The 18,107-nt window shown below is 39.3% G+C and overlaps 1 protein-coding gene across 4 annotated transcripts; it reads right to left on the bottom strand.

Moving 5' to 3' along the window:
* Positions 1 to 545: 545 nt before the first annotated feature.
* Positions 546 to 17,940, bottom strand: zbtb49 (zinc finger and BTB domain containing 49). Of its 4 annotated transcripts, XM_047151679.2 has the most exons (9): positions 17,748 to 17,940; positions 17,029 to 17,216; positions 14,974 to 15,136; positions 13,761 to 14,688; positions 13,536 to 13,582; positions 13,379 to 13,452; positions 13,192 to 13,274; positions 1,821 to 1,982; positions 546 to 1,622 (listed from the first exon to the last, which is right to left on the bottom strand). In XM_047151679.2, the coding sequence occupies exons 2-9, from the start codon at positions 17,181 to 17,183 to the stop codon at positions 1,084 to 1,086; spliced, it is 2,151 nt and encodes a 716-aa protein (XP_047007635.2). In that variant the 5' UTR covers positions 17,184 to 17,216; positions 17,748 to 17,940; the 3' UTR covers positions 546 to 1,083. The 4 variants fall into 4 exon arrangements, with proteins under 4 accessions (XP_047007635.2, XP_017316416.2, XP_017316408.2 ...); XM_017460927.3 differs by lacking the exon at positions 17,029 to 17,216; XM_017460919.3 differs by lacking the exon at positions 17,748 to 17,940 and having other exon boundaries at positions 17,029 to 17,739.
* Positions 17,941 to 18,107: the final 167 nt, after the last annotated feature.

The raw sequence follows: 18,107 nt of genomic DNA, 5'->3' as shown, positions 1-18,107 counted from the left end.
CCTCTTTGTCAAAGGGTGCCTTCAAGCATGAACATGCCACTCTGAGGAAACTCATTGTCACCCCTTCATCACCCCATGTAAAACTTTCTAGACCACCAGTGATAGGGTCTCGAGTAGGTTAAATTTCATTCCTCTGTTCAGTGAAGCATTAAGACATCGGATCTCGGATTCATATTAATCAGTGTGGCACAGAAAGCATACTGCAGTGACTCCACATACATAAACACACACACACACACACACACACACGCACACACACAACGTGCAGGTTCATTGATCAAGTAGGCAAGGTCACACCACACACCAGAATGAAAGGACACAAAAGCCGGTGTGTCTGGTCCTTAACACCACCATATTAACAAGATGAAAGACTATATTATACTCCCAGACAGAATGAAAATGAAAAAAATTACCATCTTTGTGGCACAAAGATAATTGACATCAGCAGAAAATCATCCTACTATGCTTTTTGGCTTATTGAATTAGATTATTATATTAGTCTTAGCAGTGACAGATTAAACACCAATGTATAACAAAATAGCAACTCAGGAAGAAAAATACATTTATACAAACTTTATACCTGACATTGTCATGTAATGGACACTTAGGACATAAGGATATGGTGCACTCTAGTGGCCATGGTAAATGTATCGTACACAATGATCAGGCAAGAAATTCGGTGTCCAAAGCTTGCCATTTTTTGTTTAACTTTATCTGTAAAAATGGACAAAAGGAGTGATTCAGCTCATGATATAGTTCCAACTGTTGAGCTGAACAATACTGTCTAAGTGATCATTTAGGTACAAAATTTGCACAGTGCTAAACTGGACGTTTCATTGTTTTCACTATTTCATTAAGTGTCATAGCTCCAGTGAAAGACTAAAGAACAAACTTGGATATAAAACATTTGGAGAAAGCAGCATTTTTTTTTTAAACGATCCCTTTGTTAGCACCAATTACAATGATGAGTTTAGTGTGAAAAACATAATTTATGAACATTTTATTAATATTTAATAACTGGTGGAATAAACACAGACGTCAGTAGTCGACTTTTAGACTCTGATTGCATTTTCTGTAGCATTTTCATTGCGAGTCCCAGCTGAAGGAAGAGTCAGAGTGGAGGGCAAGCCTTAGAGGATGGGGAGGAGCCTTAGAGTTCAAAGGGAAGGGCTTGGATATGAAATGATGCGCAACACTAGAGCGCACATCTACGAGAGAAGAAGAAGAAGAAGAAGATGAAGAAGAGTGTGAGGAGAACAACGTAGTGGAGGCAGCGTCATGAGAGGGAGGAGCTTGCCTGGAACTTTCCGGAGGAGGCGGGGCAGAGGCAGGATGAGGAAGAGTACAGAGTTCACTCTGATTGTGGGAATGAGGAGAGTGTGGAGAAAGAGTGGTGGTTATGGTGTGCAGTTGAGTGTGTGTAGGGTCTGCCTCAGTGTGAGAGGGCGTAGAGTGTGTGTCTGTGGAGGTGTGTGTTGGCGCGTTGCAGTGAGAGTTTCGGTGACGGCGTAGCACTGCAGTGCGTGTGAAACCTTTCCCGCAGGTTTCACACACGTACGGACGCTCACCCGTGTGTGAACGCACATGCCGCTGGAGGTCACCTGATCCGGCAAAGCACTTACCTAAAAACAGGTGAGGTTAAAGTGGTACACTCCAAGTGTTTAGAAGAATTCAACAGTGCTGGTACATTTAAATAACACTCTGTATTGCAGACACCTTAGCATTATTAAAGCATTGTATTATACGATGTTGGGTAAAATGGATGGAACCAAATGCCCCAACAAGGTTTGAAAAGGTAGGTGTGCGTGAGAGAGACTCACCACAGGTCTGGCAGCAATACGGTTTCTCTCCTGTGTGTCTCATTGTGTGTTTGATTAGTTTTCTCTGCATGTTGAATGACTTTCCACACTGATCGCAGGTAAACTCTTTTTCTGAACTGTGAGTCTTCTTATGCTCCTTCAGATTACTGAGGTTACCAAAACCTACACACACACACACACACACACACACACACACACACACTTTCAGTTTTCCTATAAGAGCCTCCTGTTCCAAACAGGAGCTGATGGAAACATTACAACTGTTTTATTTCAGAAGAATAAATGTTAGTAAGAAGAGTCCTGATGCAGCTCATATCTGTGAGATGCACCAGAGTGAATGGATTGGGAAGATGAATCATCTTCCTGGAACATGCTGTGCGCTTTTGGCCAGAGGCAGGAGAGGCTCTTCCCTCCCTTTATATAGATTAGTGTAAGCGCTTTGTATCTGCTGAGATCAGGTTTGTAATCTACTGCACTATTTTAGTCAATGAAATCTAGAGGTTCTGGTCCTTTTTCCTTCAATTTATCCACTAGGTTCTTTTTAAAGTGTCTAAAAAAAGCAAACACAATAACCTGTAGAACCAAAAGTCCAAAGGGTTCAATCTCCTCCTTACAGCTTTAACTCCTAACCCTAACCCAAATAACGCTGTACAGCACATAACAACACATTAAACACACATCTCCAGCCTGAAACACATTGAGTTGTCTTCTCCCCATGGACCTTATGTTCTGCAGCAAGGGGGTACTAGCGCCTTCATGGATGTGTGTTATAATAAAAGTTCTGCAGGGGCTGGAACTATCACATCCTACATAGGAAAGCATAGTTAATAGCGTTTCTCTAATGAGCACAGTAATTATGCTACATACATTTGCATTTGGCTAAAGTTTTTTACCCAAAGCAACTTGCAGTTGTCACAGGATACAAGTGAGCAGTTGAGGGTTAAGGATCAGGCTCAACAGTGGCAGCTTGGCAAAGCCTTCTGATCAGTAGCCCAAAGCCTTAACCACTGAACTACCACTTCCCATTTGCCACTGAGTGTTACATTAATCTAACAAGACAGACATCACGATAATATCACTGCACTGTTATCAAACAAGAAAGGATTTCTTCAATTGTGAAGCATTAACATATATACTCAGATCAGAAGAGCCTGTTATGGAGACTGTCTAGCACTGTGTGCAGGACCTCTCACTTTGCCTCAAGCGTAACCCTACATTCACACCACTAGCAGGGAACAAAGCGACAGGTAACTGTTCATTTTCTATGTACATGCTCAACATGACAAAATAAAGCTTCAAAGGAAGTAGCAGAACTCGTTGCCGCCTCTGGTGTATGTATGAACACTCTATGGCAAAAAAAAAAAAAAAACACTCTATGGTGACTGCTCAATTTCATCTGGAAACAATGTAACTGACAGATTTGACATATTTGTTTCTTTGTATACATTACATTTATGGTATTTGGCAGACACCCTTATCCAGAGCGACTTACATTTATCTCATTTATACAACTGAGCAATGGAGGGTTAAGGGCCTTGCTCAAGGGCCCAACAGTGGTAGCTTGGCAGTGCTGGGGCTTCTCAGCACTGCCAAGCTACTCAGTCACTCACCTTGACCAGGAGTTCTCCTGACCTTCTGAGCAGTAACCCAGAGCCTTTAACCACTGAGCCACCACTGCCCGTATACGTAAGCAATGCTGCTACTCTTACAGCATAATTTCATCAAAATGCTTCGAACAGGGGTATCAAACATTCAGCCAAATAAAGTCAATTACCCATTCCACTAAATTATAGAGTCCATGTTTTTGAATTAAACTCTCTGGGCAAAATAGAGCACTGATGTATAATGCTTCATTTAGCATGCTGAAAATCTAAGCGCTATATCCATGCCTTCTTAACTAATTTCGAGGTTTCACAGCAACAGGGACAAATACTGTAAGAAATTCCAGAGTCTTCTGGACAAGTGGGTTGTGATCTCAACCCAAAAAATCTTCTTCCCCACACCTTGACGTGATACGCTGTTGCAGCAAATGTCCCATTCATTGTTGTCAACAACATCCAGCCTCATGTTCAAACTTACACCAAGAGATTAATTAAATCAAGGCATTGAGCAAATCAAGCAGTTTACCAAATCATAGAATGGGAATGAGAGTAGATTAAAAGGGACCTTCTCAGTCATAAGGATAACAAAGTGGTGTATATACAAAGTATATACAAAGTATAATTCCTGCTCCAGAGGTGTATATTGCAAAATGTTTTAGATGCTCTGGGTTCAGTCCGAGTACTCAGTACCTTTTTTCACTACATTTTAATTTTTAAATATTATATGGGTTATCTTGTGTAGTTTCGTGATATATAATCCCAGCTCCAGGATGCAAATCCCCTTGTTTGTGGGGGTGTACTTCGCAGTCTTTGGTTTCCTCCCATGGAACATAAAAAACAAGACTGGAGGCAGATTTGTAAGTACAGTGGTTATAAAAGTCTACACACCCCTGTTAAAATGCCAGGTTTTTGTCATGTCAAAAATGAAACCGAGATAAATCATGTCGGAACCTTTTCTACCTTAATTGTGAAATTAACCTATTCATTAAAGTGACAAACAATACAAATCATTTTAGGGTGAAAAAATAAACAATAAATAATTTACAATAACCTGGTTGCTTGAGTTTGCACACCCCCAAACCAATACTTAGTTGAAGCACCTTTAGATTTTATCACAGCATTCAACCTTCTGGGGTAAGACTCAATCAGTTTGGCAAATCTTGACTTGCATTCTAACTCTGTATACTAATTAATATTTAAAATGAGTTTGAATGTGTTTGGTTGATTCTGAACACTGCCATATTCCCAATTATTATTTATGAGTGTGCACACATGCAACCAGGTTATTATACATTTTTATTTTCCATTTTTTCCCCCCAAAATTGATTCTTATTGTTTTTCACTTTAATTAATAGGTTCCAATTTCACAATAAAGGTAGAAAAGCTTCTAACGTGATTTATCTTGGTTTAATTTTTTTACATCACAAAAACCTGACATTTTAACAGGGGTGTGTAGACTTTTTATATCCACTGTATGATTAAGTGTGTGAATGTGGGTTTACATGTTGTCCTGCAATGGACTGGTGTCCTGTCCGGGATCAATTCTTCTGGCTTGAGACAGATCCACATCAACCCTGAGCAGTGTAAAGTGTTTACAGAAGATAAATGTACAAATTAATGAATGTATTGTAGTTACAGTCACAATCAAAATTTGGAGTTCTGGCATGTAAACCTTCTGTGTTTAGTACGCACCATACTGTGCTCACTGAAACCTCAGTGCCTGTCACCACCAAGTCTTGCTGCAGGTCTTTTGCAGGCAATCAAAAGCCACTTCTCAGAAGAAGTCTGCCCCATCCAGGTATTTCATCTATTTTCTAACCCTAGCCAGTGCAGTTATTTCATGTGTTTACATTTACATTCATGGCATTTGGCAGACGCCCTTATCCAGAGAGACTTAAGGGCCCAACAGTGGCAGCTTGGGGGTGCTGGGGTTTGAACTCACAACATTCCAATTGGTGGTCCAACATCTTTACCATTGAGCTACCACTGCCACTGTGCCAGCTCAAGCACACCTGGTGCAACTAATGAAATCCTTGATCAGTTAAATCAGGTGTGCTTGAGATAACACCTGTTTTGCATATTTGTGCTGTAGTGAGGGATTCTATCCAGGGGGTTGAATAATTTTTAAACGGAATCATTTTGAATAATTTTGAATCATTATAAGTTGCATTTTCAGTTGAATTTGGGGAAACCACTTCACTTTGGGGAAAGCATTCATCAAACTATTTCAATTGCTTTTGTTTGATTTATTCATTGCAAACAGCTGAAAGTCATTTTGTACATTTTGACAATAAACCGGATTTGCATTGGGGGTTGAATCATTTTGATTGCAGCTGTGTATGCTTTGTTGTGATATGTGATGTTCCATTCGTTTGTGCATTCAGAATGTACATTTCAAATCAATGCATATAAATGAACACATGTAAGAGGAGTTGTTGATATGTTACTGGACTACTCACGTTGTTTTTTGTTTTGTTTTTTTTACATTTGATTAAGTGTAGTGTGGCCCCTTACTTAAAATAAGTTTGACATACCTGATTTAGACAGAAACCTCTTTTCAATATCTGAGCGGCTAATCAGTGTAAATGGCGAGACATGGGATTGCCTCTCAGCTGTGTATGAGGCAGCATGACTGGGAGGATCTGCTGTACGGCTGCTTGTTGAAGATGTACTGTATGAAGTCAATGTACTGTATTATGGGAGATCAGTTATCAGGATATATGCAAATTAATATTCTTAATGAAGCACAGATGCCTCAGGCACAGCAACATTAACGCAGGCATGCTTACTGTATTCTTCATGCACATTCAAATATCTTACGAAATGCTCCTCATACGTAGTCTAATGCTGTTTTGTTAATAGAATCATATAGTAAGATTTCATGAAACAATTTCCATGGTCAGAATATCCCAAACATTGTATGTTTTGAGCCTTTTGGGAGCCAAATGATTTTGATCTTGTTGGAGAGCTGAGTCAAATGATCTGATGCACTAAAAACTACTAAACTACAGTACATGAGGTGTGCAGTTTTCATATACCATTTCATGATTTCATTATTATGTGTAAATGCTTGCTCCCTTCATTGTGAGAGCTATTAGCAAGCTAAAAATTATTAAATTAACAGAAGGGCTGAATATGATTATAAATATGAATGACTAGTGGCGAGGGTCTTTCACAATAGCTTGTGACTTGGGCAAGCAGAAAATTAGCCATGTAGGCATGTTTTATAGAATATAAAAAAACTTCTTAAGTGTTAACATACAGCATATTTAGGGAAAATACAAAAAAAAGGATGATATACAGGATCTTTTTGATGTTTGTGTAGCCATTAGATTTTTAGAAATGTTTAAAAATGTGTCTTTTGTGCTTTTTTGCTAAGCACCAACAAATTTTCAGAATACCTTTTTTTTTGCAAATCAATGACTTGGCAACAAATAAAAAAAACAATGCAAAATCCAGCAGGCAAAGCATAAACAGGAGAATCATTGTTCCTATGCTGCTCAGCAACATCCACTTACTTTCAAATTTAAATCAGTTCAATGCTGCCAGAAAATACTAATTAGAGCAATCCAATTTCATTTCTTTGCTGCTGGAAAAATTCTAATTAGCAGCTACAAAAAAACAACAAAATAATATTTGTATAATATGCAGAGGCGGTTGTATAAATTAGCTAGTAAGTCTAAGCTCCCTTAAAATGGCATCAATATATAATAAGGATTCATTTGTTGCATCCACATCAGATTATTTCCTGTAAGCTAAAGTCTTAAGACATATTATTTTGGACTTTTGTGGAGCCAAGTGCAACAGCACACCACTGGTTGTAAGAAAAATACACAGAATGGTATGAAGAAGGGAGTATTTGGAAGAAACACGGCATGAAATCAGTAGAACATTATGAACATGCAACACTCGATGCCTTACTATATGCCTTTAAGTGTACAGTGGATGTAAAAAGTCTACACACCCCTGTTAAAATGGCAAGTTTTTGTGTTGTAAAGAAATTGAAACAAAGCTAAATCATGCCAGAACTTTTTTCAGCTTTATTGTGAAATTGCAACATATAAAGATCAAGTGACAAACACCCAGAAATATTTCTGGGAAACAAAAGAAAAATAAAAAACTTCCAATACCCAGCTTGCATAAGTGTGCACACCCTTTTATAACTGGGAATGTGGCAATGTTCAGTATCAACCAATCACATTCAAACTCATGCTAAATATTAATTAGTATACACCTGCCATCAATTAAAGTGACTGAATACCCCAAAATAAAGTACAGCTGTTCCTATAGTATCTTCTTGACATCCAACTTTTTTTTTGGTAACATCCAACTGGAAAAGCCATGGGCATGTACAGGATCTCATTGTTGGAAAAAAAAAATTCCAAAGCATTGGATATACCGTGGAACACTAAAGAAAATAATCAACTGGAACTGCAGCAATTTCTGTAAAGTACTGTTTGTTCCCTAAATGTGACAACAATCACCCGAATTCTTCATATCTCTGGGATATGGGATAGGGTGGCAAGACGCATGCCTTTTTTAACCAAAGGATAAATTTAAAAAAATATATCCAATCTCTCAAAACCATGTGGAATAATGTGTTTTGGTCTGACGAGACCAAAGTTGAAACTTTTTGACCATAATACCAAAATATATGTTTGCCACAAAAAAACAGCACATCATTAAAAGAACACCATCCCCATGGGGAAACATGATGGTGGCAGCATCATACTTTGGGGCTATTTTTTTTTTTCACTTGGAACTGGGGCTTTAATCAGGGTGGAGGGAATAATTAATAGCTCCAAATACCAGACAATTTTTACGCAAAACATTAAGGCTTCTGCTAAAACACTTAAGATGAAGAACAATTTCACCTTTCTGTATGACAACCACCCAAAGCAAACCTCCAGATCAACAAAGGAATGGCTTCACCAAAACAAGATCAAGGTTTTGGAATGGCCCAGCCAGAGTCCAGACCTAAATCCAATCAAAAATCTGTGGGGTTACATGAAAAGGACTGTGCACTGGAGACGTTCAGCCAATTTCACAGCATTAGAATGTTTTTGCAAGGAAGAATGGCAAAATATTGCTAATATTGCTAAGTCAAGATGTGCAAAACTGATTGAAATGATTGAATGCTGTAATATGCTCTAAAAGTGCTTCAACTAAGTATTGGTTTAGGGTCGTGCAAACTTATGCAACCAGGTTATTGTACCTTTTTTTTTTCCACCCTAAAACGATCATTATTGTTATCACTTTAATTAATAGGTTAAAATTTCACAATAAAAGGTAGAAAAGGTTCTGACATGATTTATCTTGGTTTCATTTTTTTACATCACAAAAACCTGTCATTTTAACAGGGGTGTGTAGACTTTTTATAGCCACAGTATGTGTGTGTATGTGTGTGTGTGTGTGTGTGTGTGTGTGTGTGTGTGTGTGTCGTTTGCACCACATTATTATGCCAGTGATGAGAGCTCATGATATAATGCACATATAATAAATTTATAGTTTCATTGTCGAGCTACTGATAGATATATTTCAGCTCTCCCATCTAATAACACCACCAGCCATCACTGGTAACTAACATGTTGTAGATTAGAACTTTCCTCTGTTTATTTCTTTCCTCTCATGCTCTACTTACAAAAGGTGTCAAAACCTATCCTATCATTTTTGCTGAGATAAACATGGAACCAAGTACGGTAAAATGCTAGAAGAAAACCTGTTCCAAAACCTGTTCACAAAGGACAATGAACCTAAACATTCCACCAACGCTACACTGAAGTATTTTAAAATAAAGAATGTGGATGTATTTGAAAGTCAAAAACCTCAATTTGATTAAAAATCAGTGGCAAGACTTGAAAATTGCTTTTTTCCAGCGGTCTCTATCCAATCTGAGCAATTTTGCCAAGAAGAATCTACCTAGTAGGATAAGAGCTAGAAGAATCTAACTAGTATCGACCCAGAGGGGTGAATATTAGCCTATATGTCACAATATAAATATTTTACATCTTCATATGTTAAAAATATTGCACAAAATAAATGGTAAAAACAACAATGGAGTCCATTTCAATTCCAGGATCTAACACTACAAATGTGGAAAGGTTCAAGGGGGTGAATGTCAATATGTCAGAAGCAAAATGTACAAGGTACAGAACTTATACAATAAGAACTTATACTACAGTACAAGTTCAAATAAGAAAAAGGCTTAAAAATCTTGATTTAATCCAAAATCCAATTTAACCTCAAAGATTAAAATGACAACCATTAGACAAACTGGAGAAAATGTTCACTTAATAAGATATCATTAGTAAGTGCAAATGGAACATAATCATGTGGGTTTGGTGACTCATTCCCAACCTTAACCAGAACTGTAACACCTATCCCACAGACAAAAATCTGACATTCTTAATATTGGTCTTTCATCACTGTCAACCCCTTGGGGTCCTACTTCTGATGTCTGATCTGATGTCACCTCTTCTGCTAATTCCAAATAATAATCCAAAACAGATGCCAGAAATCTTGTTTGTGTATTGTTCTTGTTGGGTTGCTGCTGTTGTTGTCATCATTTTTATTATCGAACACACAATTAGAAAAAAATTGTCTACTTATTCCTAAGGGCCATATCCTTTATAAACAACAGCACCACTAATTTAAAAAGAAAATGTCTTGAAAGCCAGTCTTCCACTTTCATAACTTTCAAGAGGTACATGATGAAATGATAACATTATTAGAAATGTCAAAGCTCATTGAGGTAAAGTAGTAGAGGTAGAACAAGCTGACCTTAATTTCACTAGCCTGGCCTGGAAGATTCATTCAATTATCTTCATTTCACAGAATATGGAAAATAGTCATTACTAGGGATGTTAAAATGATGTTTTTTCCATTTTAAGCATCTGAAATAACAGAGCTCAGTTCAGTCAGGATTTTCTTTTGTTCTCATGTCATTGGGAGAGAAAGAAAGACTTGTTAGTAGCACTAACTTCAAGTCAACTATATACAAATCCTCCTCTTCTTCTCTTTTACCATTAATGACTCCATAATATCTGGTCAAGTACCGAATACATCAAGACAGCAAGGGTTATTCTGAACCTGAAGAAACCCACTCTGGACATCTCCGACTTCAGGAACTATCGACTGGTATCACATCTCTCTTTTCTTGAACACGCTGTCTACAAGCAACTGCCTCTCTATGTTGCCCCGAATAAAGTTTAAGATCCTAACCAGTCTGACTTCAAAGCGGCAGACTCCACAGAAACGGCCCTTGTGGCCGTTATGCTGCTAGATCAGCCAAATTATCATTAGTCCTCACCCTCCTTGACCTTTCAGCAGCCTTCAACAAAGCCAATCACTATCCTGGCCATCCTCATAAGTCCTGGAATTTGTGGTACAGAATGGCAATGAATGCGGTTTATCTTGAGGGACAGTTTTATCACGTGATACCATCATCTACTCCATGCATACTCTCCACTGATGTCCCACAGTTCTCAGTGATGGGTCCTCTTCTGTTCTCCCTCTGTACGTGCTCTCTTGGTGAGGTCACATCCTTACATGGGTTTTCATACTCTATGCTGATAACACTCAACTCATCCTCATTCTTTCCTCCCTCAGACACAGATCTTAGCATGTCTTGCAGACATCAAACCATGGATGGCAGCTCATCAGCTGAAACTAAATCCTAAGACTGAGCTGCTATACATCCCTGGACATGCAGCCCCGTGTTAGGAACTTGTGATCTCCCAGGACAACTTTCAGATCTCATCATCTGTCATGACCCGCAACATTGGGGTAGCCTAGACAGTCAGCTCTCGCTCTGGCCTCACATCACAAACTGACTTGCTCATCCAGGTTTCTCTTTTATGACATCAGGAGGATCTGGTTAATTCTAGCCACACAGGCCACTAGGGTGCTTGTTCAGTCAGCTGTCATTTCAATACTAAATTACTGCAACTCGCTCCTAGCAGGTCTTCCCCAACAGGCCATCTGATCTGTGCAATTAATTCAGAATGGAGCTGCATGACTTGTTCTCAACCACCTCAAGTTCTCCTACACCACTCCACTGATTCACCCCCTCCACTGGCTTCCTGTTGGTGGCCACATCAGATTTAAACCACCAATGCTTTCCTACAAAGCCTTTAAACACCGACCTACCTTAAAGCACTTATCACACACTGGTCTGCACCACGCTCCCTCTGACCCTCAAGTACAGCTCGAATTGTCCCATAATCTCTTAGGCTACAAAGAAGGCATGCATCAAGGCTCTTCACTCTCCTGGCACCCAAGAGGTGGAACAAACCTCCCCTGGCTTTCCAAACAACTGAGTGACTGGCTGCCTTCAAACGAAGCCTAAAGACCTACCTCCTTACCAAGCACTTAAATTAGCACCTTGTTAAATGAAGTATTGGTTTTGGAGATTCATTTCTACGTTGGGTCGATATTTTATACTTTAAATCAATAGCTGAAGTTAGGCTTAATAATACAATATCAAGACCTTTTAATATATATAGAGATACATGACACGGATGCCCTCTGTCACCAATGCTCTTTATTCTAGCATTAGAGCCTTTAGCAATAGCAATCAGAAGTAACTCTATCATCAAAGGCATTAAAATTAAAGATCACGATCATTATCTAGCACTATACACAGACGACACTATTCTTTTTCTAACAAGGCTTGAGAGATCCATTCCAGCATTAACTGACAGATTTGGAAAGTTCTCTGGCTATAAAATGAATAAGAACAAATAATCAATACTATTTTTAAATACCCAAGAAAGGCATCAACCTCCAGTTGGGCATCCATTTATAAACGCAAACAATGGCTTCAAATATTTAGGCATAGGTATTACTCCTACAATTCACAGGTTAGTCCCTGCCAACTACAACCCAGACATAACCAAAGTCAATGAATCTGTAGACAGATGGTCCTCCTTACCAATCTCATTGATTTGCCGTATAAACATTATAAAGATGAATATTTCTTCCCAAATTCCTGTATCTATTTCGCTCTATTCCACTCTCCCATCCATTAGGTTTTCTCTCTAGTATGAAATTTTTTTTTTATCAAATTCATGTGGATTAACAGATGTGCATTGTTATACCTTCCTTATGACAGAGGAGGTTTACGTTTGGCCAATTTGCAGTGGTACTATTGGTCTGCCCAGTTGGCTAGTGTCACCTATTGGCTCTCCTTGCAGCCGCAATTACCCTGGGTAGAAATAGAATCGATAGCGGCAAAGGTATGGGGATGGACTTGTGTATGTACTTGGATTTGTATAAGAATCTAAAAAAGGCTACCATAAATCCATTTGTTAAACATACTTTAATAGTATGAAATGATATTCAGCACGCATTAGGAGAGGTCCCAACTCTTTCTTACTTTTCTCCTATTTGGGGAAACAGGGACTTCAGACCAGGGGAAAATAACCCTGGTTTTAAACAGTGGGCATTAAAGGGTATTTGTAAGAGTGGGGATTTGTTTGATGGTGACACATTGATGTCCTTTAAAGAGCTTAACGAAAAATTTGGAATCCCAATGACACACTTTTTTTTTTTTTTTTAAATACAGGACACTTTGGTTGTTGAATATTTTTTTCTACAACAGGACACCCTGTCCTATCTTATTCCTTATGTTAACTGATTTTAAAAGCAATGATATTACTAACACCACCTTGATAGTCGAAATAGGAAGCTAAAAGCACGTTTAAAAGGAAGTACTGTGTGTCAGAATTGTGCATGAGTTCAATTGTGTGTGTGTGTGTGTGTGTGGGCACCTCGTCCACAGATGTCACACAGGTGAGGTCGTGCTCCTGAGTGGATGACAATGTGCCGCTGAACATCACCTGATGCGGCAAAACTAGAAACATACACACACACAAACACTTTAGTGGCACTGTTTTGAAGTCGAATTTGGATGCATCATGTGCACCCACTGCCGCATCTACAAACATATACACACACCTTTTCCCACAGAGCTCACAGATATAGGGTTTCTCTCCTGAATGCCGGCGGAGATGAGTTTGCAGGTTTCCCGCCTACAGACACACGCATTCAGATTAAGCATAAGTATTGTCACAGCTTGTGGAATATCCAAATTGCAATTGTAAACTGCACGCACCTGGGAAAACTTCTTTCCACACACATTACACTGGAATGGCTTCTCACCTGTATGCGCACACACGCACACACACACACACACACACACACACACACACTATGACAGTATATCATTATAACTCATACATATCAAAATATCAGGAGGTGTGGCCTCTGCAACTGTTTAATTAAAGAGGGGGCGTGGCCTCCACCTAGTAAGAGAGTGTATCAGTGGTGTGTTTCTTACCAGTGTGTGAGCGTTTGTGTAGTTCTAGATTACTGGGGTGTTTAAATGTTTTCCCACACACTTCACAGCAGCATTTGTTACTCCTCTCTGCGACCTTTGACCCTTCTGATGTCTGACTTTGAGGGCATGTCTGCTCTGGCTGCTGTGGTGGGGAAGGGTTAGTTAACATCCTGGGTTCTGGTTCCTCCACTGGCTCCTCAGTGGGCGTGTCTATGCTGACGAGTTCTGGCCTGCGTTCTGTCCCCACCTGCTGGTCTCGTTCTGAACTGCAGCTGTCAATCAAAACCTCAGGCTCCACCCCATCATCTAAAACATGGTAATTAAACTTTTTCAGGTAAACAGCCTTTTTGGAGCACATGGTGCGAGACACAGGGGTACTTTTTGCCCCACTCACAGGAAGCACAGGAGTATTAGAACAGGAAGTCGATGATGACAAGGAAGAAGTGGACACGGTAGCGTTTGAATAGCATGGTAATGTCTGTGACATCACAGTCACGGTGGATTGAGACAGAGCAGGATTTCCTGTGTCTGGTGGTATCTGACTGGTTGTTGTAGATGGCGCCGAATGTAGTGATTGATTTTCTGTATTTGTGGGCGGCTTTGGAAGGCTGTGATTGGCACCTTGTGTATTATTCTGCTCCTCTGCCACTTTTTTAAAATACTGCCTGCTGTAAAAGTTCCTCAGCTTGTAACCATGAGCTGGTAGATTACTGGCTGCTTCCAGGTTGCCTGCGGGTGGAGCCACTGACATCCCAGTTGTCTGTTGGGGTCGTCTGTGTTGAACATTGGGATTGGTGATATCACTAGGGGCGGGGCTTTGGAAGTCAGGCTCCGCAGGTAAAGGGCTCCCCAGAACACAGTCGGGTAGTGAAAGAGGCGGAGTCACTGGCTTCAAGTATGCAGTGCACATGTTAATAATGTTAGACACCTGCAAAAAACAGACAGGTACTTTTAGATCCAGTTTTTCATTAGTGTTAATTCTATAATTCTATTTTCTTTCCATATATTTTAGTGTTACGTCACGTCTAATCCTTTTATTTTGACAGTTCCAATGCTCTCCACATGTATATTGTGTCTACATAGTACACATGAGCAGGTTCCCTAATTTAGTCCCCTACAGAGTGTACAGAGTTTGTTTCTGATATTATTAAACAATGTTGTGTGTATGCTTCCATGCATTTGTGACACAGCCAACAACAATGACCTGTTTTACCTGTAGGCCCTGTGCAATGTGCAGCAGTGTGCGCGCGTTGTCCGGGTTGAGCTCCAGGTGAGAAGTGTACATGTAGTCCAGAATCTGTCCGATGCCCCCTACGTCCTGAATAGACAGATGAAACACATCGTTTTTCACTGCTGGAGAGTTCTGGAACAGAGATCTGAAAACACACACACACACACACACAACATAAAACATTATCGTGTGATTTGCATACAAACACGTACAGTCCCCTCTGAAACTATTGGAACAGCAAGGCCAATTTTTTTTTCTTTTTTTTTTTTTTATTGTAATGAACATGTAATTGACAGGTGTTACTTGTTACCCAGGTATGTCCCGTTTAAACAATAAATAGCTCTGAATATCTACTCTTGGTTTTAGCCTTCAGTTTCACCTGTGAAGACTGTATTTGTTGTTAAAAAAGGATAAGCCAACATGAAGATCAGAGAGCTGTCTATGGGAGAAAAGCAAGCCATTCTGAAGCTGAGAAAAGAGGGAATATCTATCAGAGCTATTGCACAAGCATGGGGTACAGTCAATATAACCATTTGGAATGTCCTGAAAAAGAAAGAAACCACTGCTATACTGAGCAACAGACACCGAATGGTTCGGCCAAGGAAAACAGCAGCAGCTGATGATAGAAACATTGTGAGAGCTGTGAAGAAAAACCCAAAAACAACAGTCCGTGACATCACCAACAACCTCCACAGAGCAGGGGTCAAGGTATCCACAAGATTTTGAGAGCAGAAATATAGAGGCCATACAAATATACCAACATTAAGATGCAAACCACTCATCAGCAGTAAGAAGCAGAAGGTCAGATTTGAAGTCGCAAAGAAATACAGAGACGAGCCACAAAAGTTCTGGAACCAAGACGAACCTCTACCAAAGTGATGAAAAGGCCAAAGTGTGGAGAAAGAAAGGATCTGATCATGATCTAAAAGATACAACCCTATTTGTAAAACATGGTGGAGGTAGTGTCATGGCTTGGGCTTGCATGGCTGCTTCTGGAACAGGCTCACTATTCTTTATTGATGATGTAATTCATGATGGTAGCAGCAGAATGAATTCAGAAGTTTACAAGAACATTTTATCATGGAACAGGAACTTCATCACGCAGCAAGACAATAATCTGAAATACACTGCCAACTCAACAAAGGACTTCATCAGGGGGGAAAAAAAGTGGAAGATTTTAGACTGGCCAAGTCAATCACCAGACCTTAACCCAATTGAGCAGCATTTCACCTCCTGGAGAGGAGACTGAAGGGAGAAACCCTCTGAAACAAACAACAATTGAAAGAAGCTGCAGTAAAAACCTCAAAAAGCATCACAAAAGAAAGATGCAACAGTTAGCTGATGTCAGTGGATCACCATCTTAATGGAGTTATTCCAAGCAAGGGATATGCAACCAAATATAAAGTGTTATTTACTTTAAGTCTATCTGTTCCAATACTTTTGCCCAAAATATATACATTATCCCTGCTATAACAGGTACTAAATTGTTTTGTGACCATTCCACAACTGTAGCTATAAACAGATAATCATTATGTTAAGTCATCCTTTTAAAAAATAAATGTTAGTGTTGGCAAATTGCTGTGGTTTAAGAGGAATTTAACACCTCGGGATGTGACATCATAGGAAAGCTGAACTTGTGTAGTAACACCACACCATCAGCGCTTATTTTCCTCTAACAGTACACCCCTTTGTAACAAGCCCCCCAAACCCCCCCCCCCCCCCCCAATAATTAATCATTATTACAACAGCATAGTGTATCATTAAATCATTAATGATTGTGGAACTAAATGATTGTGGAACTGATTAACTGCTGACTCTCAGGTCCTAATAGTGCTTTATTATAGACAGGTGCCCTTGGAAGGTAAAACAGTTAAGCTTATACATAACAGACTCAGACATAAATATGTGGTGTGCTTAAAGTATGTAAGTGACTAAAAATTTTGTAATAAACATTTCTCAATTCACTGATACCTGTCCCTTTGTTGGGACACACACACACACACACACACACACACACACACACACACACACACACACCTGAAGTACGGGCTGAAGGCGGCAAGGACGTTCTTGTGTGCTTTAAAGCACACGCCCTTCACCACCAACGTGCAGTCACACAGCAGCCCCTGAATTCTCTGTTCCTGCAGCTCCTGGAGCAGATACACACTGTGTGTATACAGCCCTTCCATCATGCACACACTCTCTCTCTCACACACACACACAACCTGCAGGAGACACATATATACACCACTCATTACAATCAGGTCACATATACTCTTCATATTACTCTTCAGCCCTAACTGCTCCTCCAGCACTTAAAGCCCTAATACAGTGATACAATATTACACATTAATAATAATAATAATAACAGTAATAATAATAATAAGAAGAAGAAGAACAACAACAACAACAATATAATGATTTATTATATCATGGCCTAGATTTCTGTAAATCTGATTTCTAACAGTGTATATTGTAAATAAAAATCATTGTCTAAATAAGTATAAAGAATAAACATTAAACATAAGTCTGATCCAAAACTTGGGACAACAGGTTTGCAGTGACCAGCCAAGACAAAGTTGCATTTCCGGATTTAGCGACGTATGCTAATTCAGCGTCCGAAGCTTCGTGTTAAACACAGGATAAAAAACAAAACCAAGTTTGAATTTAATCTAAAAGAATAAACAAGCATGTCTGGTGCTATGAACTCATGAAAGCAGAGGAAATGTTTAAATAGGTATGTTTTGATTCCTCACCTTTTCTTCGGCTGATCAGTCACTATTGGTTTGAAACGTCACTTCCTGCTTCTGATGGCGCCGTTTTTTAATGTAAGTATTATTAGAAATAATATAACACAAGACTTTCAGATGTACTTGAAAATGTAATAAACGTATGTTGAGTGTTTTTTTACGCGTTTTTAATCAGTGATGTTTTAGAATGTAATATTTTCTCCCACGGAACTGTAAGCAGGCTGTTGTTTCTGCACGGAAGGTAAATAGCATTGCACGACCCGGCGTTGTTTACAAATGTAAATATTGTGTGGAAATAATCGAACACACGGCTTTCGAATGTATCTGTAAATTCAGTGTATGTAATACATATGTGTTCGTCATCTT

This window comes from Ictalurus punctatus, chromosome 2, assembly GCF_001660625.3.
Source record: "Ictalurus punctatus breed USDA103 chromosome 2, Coco_2.0, whole genome shotgun sequence".
Lineage (NCBI taxonomy): Eukaryota > Metazoa > Chordata > Actinopteri > Siluriformes > Ictaluridae > Ictalurus > Ictalurus punctatus.
The sequence above is the reverse complement of the archived record's forward strand: the minus strand, read 5'-3'. Positions and strand labels throughout refer to the sequence as shown.